Source organism: Leptopilina heterotoma, unplaced genomic scaffold, assembly GCF_015476425.1.
Source record: "Leptopilina heterotoma isolate Lh14 unplaced genomic scaffold, ASM1547642v1 Lhet_15, whole genome shotgun sequence".
Taxonomy (NCBI): Eukaryota; Metazoa; Arthropoda; class Insecta; order Hymenoptera; family Figitidae; genus Leptopilina; species Leptopilina heterotoma.
Window position 1 is genome coordinate 1,250,840 of NW_025110867.1, and position 15,172 is coordinate 1,266,011.

The 15,172-nt window shown below is 23.3% G+C and overlaps 1 protein-coding gene across 1 annotated transcript in view; it reads right to left on the bottom strand.

The window, feature by feature from the left end:
- Window positions 1-12,992: 12,992 nt before the first annotated feature.
- LOC122498459 (neuroendocrine convertase 2) overlaps window positions 12,993-15,172 on the bottom strand; it is a 38,233-nt gene continuing 36,053 nt past the window's right edge. The window contains exon 12 of the mRNA XM_043606191.1: window positions 12,993-13,510. Coding sequence (XP_043462126.1) covers window positions 13,346-13,510 — 165 coding nt within the window. The 3' untranslated portion in view covers window positions 12,993-13,345. The remainder of the gene's footprint in view (window positions 13,511-15,172) is intronic.

A 15,172-nucleotide genomic window follows, 5' to 3' on the forward strand; every position in this document is an offset into this window, starting at 1 on the left:
TTTTTATTGTTTAAATTTTATTTATAATTTACTTTAAATTCACTATTTTTCAAAAAAAAATTGTTATTGAATATTAAAAGTCGTCTAAAGAATAATTTTTCGAATTTTATTTTTAAACAAAAAAACAACATCAATAAGAAAGAATTTAGGGATAATTTTCATGCAAAAGAGAAAATGAATTTTCAGAAATGATTATCATGAATATTATAGATTTATTGTTTTTGAATATGGAACGACAATCATCGAGAAATAAACACCACTGAACTATTTCCGGAATATCTGAATCGATTTCTCTATAACAGAATTCCTAGTTAAGGACAACTTATAGTTACAAAAAACCTTATCCGACTTTTTTTTCTATACTAAAGCAACTTTTTTTTGTCAATGTTTTACTACTGAAAATTTAATTTGCAATATGATGATCTTTAAAAAAAAAACGAAATTAATATTCATCTTTTTAAAAAAAAACCTTTTTTCATATTTAAAAAAAGGGCCAAATTTTAAATTTAATTTTTTAAAAATTCCTTTTTTTAAATTCATTTAATGAATATGTATTTGTGGTAAGGTCCATTTTTATATTAATGTCTAGAAAAAAAATTCGTCTATTTTCTACTTCTATTTTATTTTATTGGAATTTTTATTGTTATTTACCTTTCTGAAAAAATAACGATAATCCGTTCAGTAAATGATGAATGGTTGAAATTTTTCTTTTGGTATTTACAATATTTATTTTATAAAATGAAATATATTTTTATTGGCAGAATAAAATTTTACACATTTAATTTTTCGTTAATTAAATAATGAATTTCTTTTATTATATATGAAATTTGAATAGTTTTTGCTTTTTTCTTTAATGAAAAAATATATATAAGAAACGGAAGTGTGTTTAAAAACGAAACCGGAAATCGAGATGCAACGTGTTTGTTACACGGCTCACACGCGGACTGGCGACTTAAACACAGAAAATCGCCTCTCCTTTACCTCCCTTCTACTCGTCAATTTAAAACAGGGTCGAGCTTCGATCCTTTGGAACCCTTAGTTTTACGAAACTGAAAACGTTTATTTGGTGATTTTTTTTTTACATTTTATTTTCTTTTTATTTATTTAGCAACTATTCTTTTAAAATTTGATTTATTTTTTATAATAACCAGCATTTGGGACAAAAATACAATTTCTTGTTTAAACGGTTTGAAACTTGTTCAAAATAATTTTTGAACTACTTTAAAACTAGTGCAAATAAGTTCAAACAGGTTTTTTTTCGAAATATTTACAAACTGGTACGAAACAATTTCAAACTGATTTCGAAAGTATTTTGAATTAGTTATCGAATTATTGACAAATTGCTTTTTTTAATGCTGTAAACTCTGTTTTAAACAGATACAAACAAGTTGAAAATGATTTAAAAAATTTTTTTAATTTGTACGAAATTGTTTGAAACCTTTTCCAACTAGTTCAGAACTGACTCATATTTGATTAAATGGACTCTAACTTTTTTACATTGTTTCCAACTGGCTCGAACTAGTTTGACACTGGAGAAAACTTGTTTTTAAAATTATTGGTCCAGAATAGTTCAAAAATATTTCTAACGGTTTTAAGTTATTTCGAATAGTTTAAAACAGAAGCAAACTTATCTAAAATTGCCCTTAACTTGTTTAAAGACGTCCCTAACTTGTTTAAATCGTTTCAAACTAGTTCGAAACTTTTGGAAACTTGTTTGAAATTGTCCTAAACTTGTTTAAAACTGACTCAACTTTGATAAAATAGATTCCAACTTGTTTAAATTGTTTCAAACTAGATTGGAACTGGATAAAACTTGTATAAAATTTTTCCAAAATGGTTCAAAAACGTCATTAACTTCTTAAGTTGTTTCAAACTAGTTTAAAACTGTTTATTACTTATTTGAACTGTTTAAAACTGTTCCAATTTGGTTCCAAAATGTCTTTAACTTGTCTAAACTATTTGAAAATAGTTTCAAACCAGTTAACCATTTATAAACTGCCAACAACTTGTAGAAATTATTCCAAAGTAGTTTAAAGCAATCCCTAATTTGTTTAAAGTGCTTAAAACTTACTTAAAACTATCTACCAATTGTTTAAACTATTTAAAACATGTTCGTTGCAGTTCCAAACTGGTTTAAATTAGTTCAAACTAGTCCGAAACTGTCGCAAACTTGTTTGAAATTATAATTGCTTCTAACTGTTCACAACTAGTTAAAACTGTACAAAACTAGTTTAAAAATGTCCCTAACTTGTTCAAATTGTTTCGAACTGGTATGAACCTGGTACAAACATGTTTGAAACAATTCATTACTTATTTTATATGTTTAAAATTTTTCTCAATTAATTTAAACTGTTTCAAACTAGATCAAAAATGTTCCCATAACATGTTTAAATTAATTAAAAATAGGGTGAAATTGGTTCAAATTAGCTTGAACCTGAACATTTCTTATTTTCGTTGTTCAAAACTGTCCTTAACTGGTATAAACTTAATCAAATTTTTTTGAACCTATTCATTACTTATTTTAAAAGCTCAAAATCATTTTTAACTAATTTAAACTATTCCAAACTTGTACAAAAACATACGAAACTTGTTTAAATTGGTCCCAACTAGTGAGAACTTGGTTCAAACTTGTTTAAAACTATTCATAACTTATTTTAACTGTTCAAAACTGTCCTCAACTATTTTAAACTGTTCCAAACTGGTTTAAATATATCTTGAACTAGTTTAGACGTATAAAACCCGACTGAAACATAATTCTAACTTGTTTAAACTATTTTAAACTTGTTTCAAACTATCTACAATTTGTATAAAATGTGTTAAATTGGTGGAAAACTTTCCTTAATTCATTTATATTGTGTAAAGCTTGTTTGACACTGTTTCCAACTTGTTTTAAATTGTTTTAAACTGGCTAAAACTAATTGAAAACAGAAACTGTCCTCAATTTTAATCCATAATTTGTTTAAAATTAGACTTTCGGCCAAAATAACAACAATGCGGTCAATTAGTAACATAAGATTCTCATTGTTCAGTACATTGTACGAAAGGACAATGTAAGTCCGTCTATTTACTAAATAAATAAATAAATAAAATATTCTAAACTAGTTAAAAAATTTCTTTAACTTGTTTAAATTGTTTAAAATTTCTAAAACTTATTGAAAACTATTAAAAGATTATTTAAAGTGTTTCAAAGTAGTTCAAAGATGTTTCTATCGTATTTAAAAAAAACTGTTTCGAATTAGTTGAAAATTGTTCGTAGCTGTTTCTAACTTGTTTCAACTATTTTTGATTAGTTTAGAACTATCTAGAACTTTTTGAAATTGTTCCAAATGTATTTAAAACTGTCCCTATCAAAATAGAAATATATTTACAAATTGTATTTTTAATTATTTGGAAGTATTTTCAAATTTATTCCAAACTCATTTTAAACTTAATATTTATGTAATATTATTTATTAATATTATTATTATTTCATATTTTTTTGCAATTTCTTTAAAATTAGTTCAAAATTTGTTTGAAACTTAGATTAAAGTTGTTTTCAATTTATTTGAAAAATATTTTGATAATAATAATTCGCAAGTTGTTTTCAACTTGTTTAAACTTTAGTTTAATTAAAATTTATTTTACAAAAGTATTTAGAGTATTTAATGGAAAATTTTTCAAATTAAAATTAAATATTTAAATAAGAAAATATTTGAATTTTGTTCAAGGAAAAAATTTTTTTTATCCATTTCCAACGAAAAAAAAAATTGAAATTCTTCCAATAAAATGAAAATATGTACCATTAAATAGAGAAGATTTTTCGAGAAAATTGGAATTGTTTCAAATAGCCTAGATAATTTTTTTTTTCATAATGTCAAAATTTGAAATTTTTTCTCATAAAAATAAATATATTTTGTCTCTCATATAGCATAATAAAATATGTGAAGAAAAAAGTTGTTAAAAAAATAATATTTTTAGATACTATAAACGATGTGTACTTTTTTTCTCGCACTTAATGTTCTTTTTTTTCTCTTTTATGTATACATATAAAGAAAAATGCTAAACTAGTTTGCAAAAAAGAACAAAGACAATAAATGTTCAAGTCAGTAAATTTTGAGAAAGAAAAAAAGCGTATTTTTAGACATAATGATGTGTATTTTTCGTAGTGTCTACACTCTAGTTTCCTTTTTCTTTTTTTTCCTCTTTCTTTTTTTAATGAAAAAGCAAGTCTCGTTTGGAACCATAATGCGCATGAGAACAATCGAGCGTGTAACGTATTTCAATGAATATGTATAGGTATGTGTGTGAAAAACTTGTAAGCCACTTTGTTATACATTGTATTAAAGCTTCAGTGTACGATAAGCGCTTTTAAATTGTCCAGGGCTGTCTATACATTTTTAGAATAAAAATTTTCACAAAATAATGTATACAATAATTTATATAATCTTCTCTATTAATTGTTAAAACAGTTTTTACTAAAAAAAATTTGTTTTTGTTAAATTTGAAAGAAAAATAGTTTTAAAAAACTTGTTTAAACAAGTTAGGAACAGCTTCAAACAGGATTGGACTAGTTTAAACAAGCTCTGAACCGTTTTAAACTCGTTTGAAAGACTTTAAACCAGATAGAAACAGTTTAAACCAGTTTGAGGCTGTTCAAACAAGTTGTAAACAGTTTTTAACTTATTTTAAACGAAATGTTTTGAAAAATTTTCAATCAATTTTTTATAAAAATACTTAAAATGATTTTAAGTATCAGAAAGTATAAAAACTGGTTCAAAACGGTTTCTAACTTGTTTAGATGGTATCAAACTACTTTTAAACCATCGAAATCAAAGTAGTTTAAAACTGTTTCTAACTTGTTTAAGTTACTTTAAACTAGTGTGAACTTGTTTAAAATTGGTCACAAACTTATTCAGCAACGTTCCTAAGCTGTTCAAATTGTTTAAAACTAGTGTGAACTTGTTTGAATCTATTCATGAACTATTTCGTCTGTTCAAAACTGTCCTGAACTAGTTTAATTGTTCCTAACTGGTTCAAATGTTTTTAACTAGGTTTTAACTGATTTCAACGAGTTTTAACTGACTAATAACTATTCCTAACTTTTTTAAATTGCTTAAGTCTTATTTAAAACTGTTTAAACTTAGTAAAATTTGTTTGAAGCTGTTAAAACTTGTTTAAAACTGTCACCAACTAGTTCGGAACTAAGTCAAATTTCATTAAATAAATTATAACTTGTTTAAATTGTTTGAAACTGGAGCAAACTTAATTAAATTGGACCCAAAAACGTTCCTAATCATTCTTAGTTGTTTTGAACTAGTTTAAAATTAGCGCAAACTTGTTCAAAAACGTCGCTAACTTATTAATAGTTAGCAAGTTAACAAGTCCTTAACTTGTTTAAATTGGTTCTGACTAGTGGGAACTTGCTTCAAACTTGCTAAAAACTTTAACTTTAACCTGTTTCAAACTAGTTCAAAAATGTTTTTAACTGGTTTAAACTGCTTCAAACTAGTTCAAAAAGGTCTATAAGTTGTCTAAACTATTAATGGATGGTTGAAAACTGTCCCTAACGCATTTAAATTACTGAAGAGTTGATTCTAACTTGTTCAATCTACTTCAAGCTAGTTCAAAACTGTCCTTAATGCTCTTAAACTATCTGAGATTTGTTTGAAGCTGTTTAACCTCTTGACAGTCCATGGTCCATATATGACCACAAAAAGTCGTGCCACCTTTGCGTCTGTGGCCATATATGGCCATCTCAAAATAAAATACTAACCATAATTCGATTTGAGTGGCGAAGTATATACTAAGGTTTTTGGAGTCGCTGAATCCGAATTTGATGTCAGATTAAAAAAATTCAAAATGGCGACTACAAAAATTTTAAAAAATTTCCGATTCGCTTCAAACTCGTTACTCGGAGGTTTCCGGGGTCGCTGAATTCGAATTTGATGTCAGATTTTCAAAATTCAAAGTAGCGGATCCAATATGGCCGATAATTTCAAAATTATTGCGATTCGATCAAAATTCGTTTTTTGGGAGTTTTTGGGGTTGTTGAATTCGAATTTGCTGTTCGTTTTTCTAAATGCTAAATTGCGGATTCAATCCCGTGCAGAAATTAAAATATGGGCCTGATAGGGTACTGGACAGTTTTACCGTTCTCTGGTGTGGCTCTGGGTAGAGAAACTGACCAGTGCCTGACTAGTGTGTGACGCTGTTCCTAACCAATGCCCTACTTAGGAAAAAACTGGTCAGGGCCTTGTCAGTTTTTCTTAAAATTGCTCTATTTTGTGAGGTTAATTTTATTCAAAAGAAATTACAATAAAATTACTGTAATTAAAAATATTATTATATTAGAAACATAATGAACATATTCATTATATAAACAACATATTTATACATAACATAATGATGTATTATAGTCATTTTGACTAATTTAAAAGGTTATAATTTTTGTTTTCAAACTTAATTCATTTACACTTTATTCAAACGAGGAAAACTGTCGAGGCCCTGATCAGAGCCCTATTTAATATCTAGTGAACACCTCACTTGGGGTTTTGGCCAGAAATTCTGGTCAAACCCACAAAATGAAAAAATTATTAAAACTGTAATTACTCCCTTTAATTGTATTCTTCAATTGTTCATTATTTTTTATTAAAAGTAATTTTAGAGATTTAATTTTTTTACACTTCATTTAAACAAGGAAAACTGTCGAGGCCCTGATCAGTACCCTATCTAAAATCTAATGAACACCCTACCTGGGGTTCTGGCTAGGAATTCTAGTCAAACCCCTAAAATAAAAAAATTATTAAATAACTAAAATAATGATTGCCTTTCATTGATAATAGCTTCTACAACAAAAAGGAATTCTAAAAACTTTATTAAAAAAAAAAATTTTAATAGGGAAAACTGTCGAGGCCCCGACCAGAACCCTGTTTTAAATAGGGCAAAGTGGGGCATTTTCTGCACGGGATATGGAGACCAAATTTTCTGCATGTTGACGAATTTTATTAAAATTATTACTTAATCTTTTTAGGTTTTTTGTTGTTTTTTTGTTTTATTCAAAAACTTCAAAAATTCCCAAGAATAAATATTTTTAGACAAATTCATGAACTTTTAAAAAAAATAGGTCGCCATATTGAATACGCAATTTTATTTGATTTTTGAAAAAGGAACATCAAATTTGAATTCAGCGACCCCAAAAACCTCCGAGAAACGAATTTTGATCGAATCGCATCAATCTTGAAATTAATCGCCATATTGGGTCACCATATTGGATCCGCCATTTTGAATTTTGAAAATCTGACATCATATTCGTAATCAGCGAACCCGAAAACCCCTGACAAATTGATTTTCGTTGAAACGCATCAATTTTAAAATTATCCGACATATTAGGTTGCCATATTGGATCCCCCAAAAACCTTTTATATGATGAAAGCGAAGGGGTTAAAGTTTAAACTATATAAAACTTGCTTAAAACTGTCTCCAACTATCAAAAACTGTTCCTAACATGTTTAAACTACTTCAAACTTATTTAAAACTTTACAATTTGTTTAAACTATCCAACACAGGAAATGAAAAGTGTTGTTTTAACCTGAATTCGGGTGAACACGCAACAAATTTTACCCTCGTAGGGTAAAATTTGTTGCGAGTTATTTTCACCCGAATTCAGGTTAAAACAACACTTTTCATTTCCTGTGAAGACTGGTTTAAAGTTTCATAACTTGTTTGAACTGCTTCATACTGGTTCAAAACTATTTCTAACGTATTGAAACTGGTTTAAATCTATTTTTTACTTGCTTAAACTGTTTCAAACTGATTAAAACTTTTTATATCTTTTTTAAAATTTCCAAAACTGGAATACAACTATCTCTAATGTATGGTAACTATTTTAAACTTGTTGCAAACTGATTTGAAACCGGTTTGAACTGATTTTAAAGATCATTCTATTAAAAAAACTTGTTTGAAAACTATTTAGTTATCTGTTTAAAATATTAAAAATACTGAAAACTAATTGTTTACTTAAAAATTTCTTGAAATTGTCATTTAGTAAGAATTACTAAAAATTACTATCAATTACTGAAAATTTCTCAGGATTACTAAAAGTTGCTATTTAATTACTAGAAATTATTATAAACGACTAAAAATTAATATAAAATACTACAAATAACTTAAAATTACTATAAATGACTAAAATTTACTAAAAATTATTAGAAATTACTAAAAAGTTACTAGAAGTGACTAAAAATGACTAGAAATTAATATAAGCATTGTGAAAAATCAATAAAATAGCAAAATTTCTTTGAGGAAATGAAGGAAAACTTGAATTCCGGGTAATTTATACATGAAAGACAATGGAGGCCAAAAAATAAAGACTTTATTCATCCACGTATATTGTACAGAATAAAGTTTAGATCAAAATCCATCTTTTCAATCATCACGAATATATGTTTAATTCGAGATATTTCTCACATTTATATTTTTGTGTTTTACATGTATATTTCTTTTCAGATTTTTGTATTTTTTTTCCTTTTTTTCTTTTGCTCTTTTTTGTTTGTCTTCATTTTTACTACTCGTTCTAAAGATAATATCTACATCGTGGATTTTATTCATTTATCTCTCTTTATATATATAATATTTTTTTCTTTTTTCTTTTTAATATTCTATATACTCGTAAGCGCAGTTATGAAATTCCCGTCCTAAAGAAAGATAAAAATTATTACAAAAACATATTATTTACAATTTAATGTTATGTATTATTTATGAAACGTAGCTATAAGTTTTATTTTGTTTTATTTCATTTTCTTTACTTTTATTTATTTTTGAAAATGCAAAAAATGATATGTGACAAGTGGACAAGAATTATTTTTAAAAAAGATAAGCAAAACTGAATTAAAGAAAAGAAGTTAATAAAAATTAACAATTAATATTAAAATTAAATATAAAAAATAAAAGAAAATAGATTAAATTATTAATGAAAATAATAAAATTAATAATAAAAAAATATATAAAATTAAAAAAAAAACTTTTTGTTTCATTTATTTTTTTGTAGAATATAGAAAAAAATTAACAAAGTAAAAAACTAATAGAAAATAATAGAAAATAAACAAAATAAATAATAAAATAGAAAAATAGAAACAATTAAATATGTAATAATAAAATAGAAAAAATTAATTACATGAGAATAGAAAATAATAATTTAAAACTTAAAAACAATTTAATAAGTACATAATTCACAAAATCTGAAATAATCGTAAAAATGAAATAAGATTTTTTTATACATAAAAAATAAAATAGACTCAGCAAAAAATTAATTTCAATAAAAATTACATTTTTTTGTTAATTTTTTAAACGAGAAAAGAAACGAGAAAATTTATTCATATTCGACGGGCATAACATTAGGTTTATCACAAAATATATAAAAATTAATTTAGCATCGAAAAAATCTCAAGTATTTATGATTTTTTTTTTGTTGAAAAAATATTTATCTAAATAAATGTTTAATTATTTATATTTCAAATATACTTTCAATAAATATTTTTAACAAGTTTTAATAAATAATTATATTAATATCGACGCCTCCCGTTCATAAAATGCTAACATAAATGTCAGAGCAAGATAATTCTAATTGAAAAACAAGTGCAATATAAAGTTAACAAAAAAAAAAAAAAAATTGTGCAAGATAATTCTTTTTTAATATTCAGTGCAAGACAATTCTAATTCAAATTTGCGTGCAATATAATAATACATGAAGTTTTGCAGACAATATAATTCTATCAAAAAATGTTAATGCAAGATAATTCTAAATTTTGACACAACATTTATGTTATCATTTTATGAACGAGAGGCGTCGAATTGAAATAAAAGTTTAGGTGTGTAAACAATAATATTGTATAAAAATGATATTAAAGAAATGGATATAAAAATTAAAAACCCAAAAAAAGCTAAAAGTAGTAATAAATATTAATATTAATAATAATAATAATAATAATAATAATAATAATAATTATTATTATTATTATTATTATTATTATTATTATTATTATTATTATTATTATTATTATTATTATTATTATTGTTTTATTAAAAAAATAATATTAACTTACTAAAAACGAAAAAAAAAATTTAATTTTGAAAAAGCCCGCCTTAGGTTTAATTACCAGAGAGCGTCCCTGACTTTCTCGCTAGTGGTAATTTTCACGTCAAAATTTTAATGATAGACCAGAAAAATTATTTTTTTTACTGTTAAAATAAAGAAATAAATAAAATATCATTTGAGTCGTAATTTTTTCGATGCTTACAATACAAAGTCTCTTTGAAATTCATAAATATTTGAAAAAAAAGGAACATAATTAATAGCATGTAGTAGTAACAAATATTAAATTTCTGAAAATATAACTTTAGTTTCCTTTTCCTTTTTTACCATTTTCTCTTTCTCACTGTTCTTAAATATATCAATAAATAATCTATTGATAAAGTTAACAAAATTCTCGACAATGTGTCATACAACGTCACTTACTCTTCTGCGATTTCTTAAATATTTATGAAAAATTAAAAATTCAAGTACATGACATGATTTTTATTATTCACGTCATATTTTTTTTTCTTTCTCTTTTTTTTGTAATAATTTATAATATATATATAGGAATTTTTTTTCAAATTATATTACACAATATATATTTATAGAAATTTACGTTACGCTCTTGTGCCACAAAAGACTTACGAGAAAAAAAATTTGTTTTTTATTTTTTTTTTTCTTTTTTTTTTTGCTTTGGAATTTTTGTTTTTAAATGTGAATGAGAAATTTTTTTTGTAGCACAGCTACAAAAATTATCGAAAAGGAAATATTCTGTTTGTTTTTGTAAATTTATAGAGGAAAGACTGTGACAAAAAAATGGACAGATCCCGCGTTCCATTTTTGAATCTTGTCTCTCCGCTTGAAGTAATAATATATTTTTTTTCAATAATTAATTATAATTTTTAATAAATAATTATAGATCAAGATGCATTGGTAATTGTTTCTGTTTGTTTAGTTATTTTTATAATATGAAGACAATGTAATAATAAGTAAATGTCTTGCTTTTTTTTCATTTTTTTCTTTCTTTTCTTTTCTTTCTTTTTTTCGGTTTTTGTCACAGAGTAAGAATTACAAATTTATTCGTACATTAGTTTTACCACAACTACCACAATAACAGTAGAATTACAGTTTGACCTCTAATACTGATATTCGGGGAGTGTGAACAATCCTTTAGATTATAATATTTATTTTAATTTAATTTAGCTATAACTTTATTTTTTTTAACTTAATTTAATTAATAAAAAGGAAAAAGTTTTTTTTTTATAATAATGCAATAATAATATAATAATAAATAACAATAATTTTATATATAATTATAATAAATATAGTAATAGAATAATATTATTTTTTTCTTTGTTTTTTATTTATTTTTTTTTGAGTTTCAAAATTTTTTTGTGTCACCTTCAATTAAATATTAACAATCAGCTAGTTAATTACCAATTTAATTCAACAAAATTCGAATAAAAAAATATTCTTTCAAAAAGAGTAATGGATAACATAAATAAATGATTTATTTTTAATTTAAATTGTTTATAAACAATTTAATTTAGAAAAATTATAGAAAAAAAAATTTTCGATTACAAAAAAATTTGAGGCAATTAAAATCGAAATCAAATAGAATTTGAGAGGACTATTCACACGACCAGTGATATATTCTCGTTGCATCAGAAATTTTGCACTCTTAGATTTTTATTTAGAATAAAAATGAAAAAAAAATTAAATTTTTCCAGTTTTTTTTTACCTTTTTATGATTAAAAAAGATAAACTTTTTTCTCAGTCGCTCTGGGCGATTTTTTTTTGTTAACACTAAGAGTGCAAAATTTCGATTAAAAAAATATGACTTACTTGCTTTTTTGCAAGATTTTTCCTTTATTATTATTATTATTTAAATTTTATATTTTAGCCAAGTGTGAAATTTTCACTGTTTTTTTTTAATAATTACAAGCAAAAATGGTCCAAAAAAGTTTTGTTTTGTTTTCACCAACATTGATATAAATATGTAGTTAAAAATAAAAATTTATGAAGAAAAAAAATTGGGTTCAAACATAAAAAAAATTATTAGTGAAAATGAAAATTTGTAACAAAAAATATATTAAAAATAAAAATGGATAAAAATTTATAACGAAAACGAAAATTAATGATAAATTACAATTACTTTAATAACAAACATACATTTTTAACAAATTACAATAATATATTTTTTAAAATAAATTTTCAATTGTTAATAAACAATATTATAATAACAGTAATAAAATTTTTTTAATAATAAAAAATACAACATTTTTATTTAACAAAAAACACTACAAATCTTCAATTATAGAAATATAGTATAAAATTTTGGATTCTAAACAAAATTATCTACCTATGAACACTAAAATAAAAAAAAAATTGACGAAATTAAGAAATGAATTTTCAACAAACAAAAATAATTATAATTTTTCTTATAAATTATGATTTTGTATTTAAAAATTTAGAAAAAATTTAGAATTTTTGTAATTGCCAAAAATGTGTTTTTTTAAATTCTAAAACGAAAAACATTTATAGGAATAAATTAATCCTGTTAGAAAATATTTTGTCAACAAAAATAAAAGTTAATTTTTTTAATGGCAATACATTCATATATTGAAATAATAAATAAATAAATACAAAAAGTTGTAATATCTGATGCAAAAATTACTGTCACAAAATACTGGAGGATAAAATTTTTTAATTAAAATAAAGAATATAAAAAAATATAGTAGTAAAATATATTATATAGAAAAACAATAAGAAAAAAAGAGTAAAATATCAAAAATATACAACAGTATAAAAAATATTTTCGAGTAAAAATATAAATTATAAAAGAAAAAATGTAGGTACAGATACAAAAAAAAGTAAATGAGAAGAAAAAATTAAAATGAATTCAATCTAATATTTTAAAAAGCAAAAAAAAAACTGTAAAGTAAAAAGTAAAAAAGCTTTTAAAAATTTTTTTTTAAACTAAATTTGAATTTTTCGGAATAAAAATTTCTTCTTTTGAGAATGATGCATGAATTCTTATACAATAGCAATAAGGATGTTCTCAGTGGAATTCTATTATATACGATAATATTTAGTACCCAATGTATAGCATCAATCAGTATATATAGTTTTCAAGATGTATTCTTGTAAAAAATATAAAAAATTTCTTGAAAAAATGAGGACATATTATAAGGACTGCCGGGACTAGAGATATTAAGTTTTTTGAAAAATCGTTCCTCTGTTACTTCTTTTTTTCTCTTTTTTTGTTTGTTATTTGAATCTGTCAGTAAGAAATTAATCCTCATTCAATCGTTCTTCATGGGCTTTTTTCACTATTGCTAATTTAGAGTGAGGATCGGCCGCCGGTAATCCGGTGTATGGTGGATCTCTTGTGCCATGCAGCATCAGGGTCCACTCCTTGAACCAACCTTTCTGAACTGTAGACGAGTGAAATTTCACCTGAAAAATTTATTTTCTTTTGAAAATTTAAATTTTTTTTCAATTTTATTTTTTTGTTGTCTTTTTATTCCGTTTTTTACTTTTCCTCCCGCAGGGCTCGAACTAGGTCCGCGAATCCCGTAAAGGTACGTAAATTTACTTCAAGTCCGTAAAAGTCAGTTTTTTTAAAAAAAGGTCCGTAAAGTCGGTAAATTTGATTGAAAAAGGACGAAAAGTTCGTAAATTTAACGATATAATTTGGAGAATTTTTGAAAAGTTGCAAATAATTTCAAAAATTTAATTATTTTCAAAAGTAATAAAATTCTTTGCAAAAATTCAATCATGGTAAAAAATTTTTAAAAATTCTCATCAAAATTTCAGTTATCTTTAGAAATAATTAAATTCTTCTCTGAAATTCAATTACTTTCAAAAATTTTAATAAAATTCTACACAAAAATTCAACTATTTCTAATACAATTTTAATAACATTTCATAAAAGAATTCAATTTATAAAAAAGTTTTTAATAACATTTTTCAAAATAATTCAATTATTTTCTGAAATGTTAATAAATCCTTCGAAACAATTCAATTATTTTTATAAGTAGTACAATAAATTCATCATAAGAATTCAATTATTTTTCATAAATAATAAAATTCTATTTAGGAATTCAATTATTTTCAATACAGTCATTTAAAAAATTCGAGATTGCATTCAATAAATTAAAGAAATTTTTCTAAAGAATTCAATTATTTTCTAAAAATTTAAATAAAATTCAAGAATTAAATGTTAATTTCAATTATTAAGAAACACGATTATTGTAAAAACTTGAAATAAATTGTTCACATAAAATTCAATTACTTTTAAAATTTTCAATTAAAATTATTAAAGAAACTTCATTATTTTAAAAAAAATTAAAATGTATTCTTCAAAAGAATTAAATTAGAATTTTCAAAAATTTTAATAAAATTTTCTTAAAAATTTAATTATTTCCATAAATAATAAAATTCTTCGAAGAAATTAAATTTTTATCAAATTTTTTGATAAAAATCTTTGCATAAATTCAATGATTTGCAAATTTTTTATAAATTTGCAACAATTCAATTATTTTCATAAATAGTATAAAATTTTTATAGCGGTTTAATTATTTTCTTAAATAATAAAATTCTTCTTAAGAATTCAATTATTTACATAAATAATAAAATTTTCACAGGAATTTAATTATTTTCAAATAAATACAATTTTCATAAAATTTTTCGAAAAAAATCGATTATTTAAAACGATTTTTATAAAATTCTTCGTATCAATTCAATTATTTAAAAAAATTTTGATAAAATTCTTGCGAAAATTTCAATTATTTTCATAAATAATAAAACTCATTGCAGAATTTCAATTATTTTTAATACAATTTTAATCGAATTGCTCGAAAAATGCAATTATTCTTAAAAGTTTGATTAAAATTCGTCAAAAAAATTTAATTATTTAAAAATTTGTTGATAAAATTCTTTATGAGAATTGAATTTTAAAAAATATTCAATTATTCAATAAATTATTTATTTTCGTATTTAAATAATTGAATTCTAGTAGAATTTTCTAATCAAAAATTGATTTAAAACTGAATTTTAGTTAAAATTTTAGATTATAACTGAATATTAAAAGCATTATAGCGTATGGATTTTTAGAAA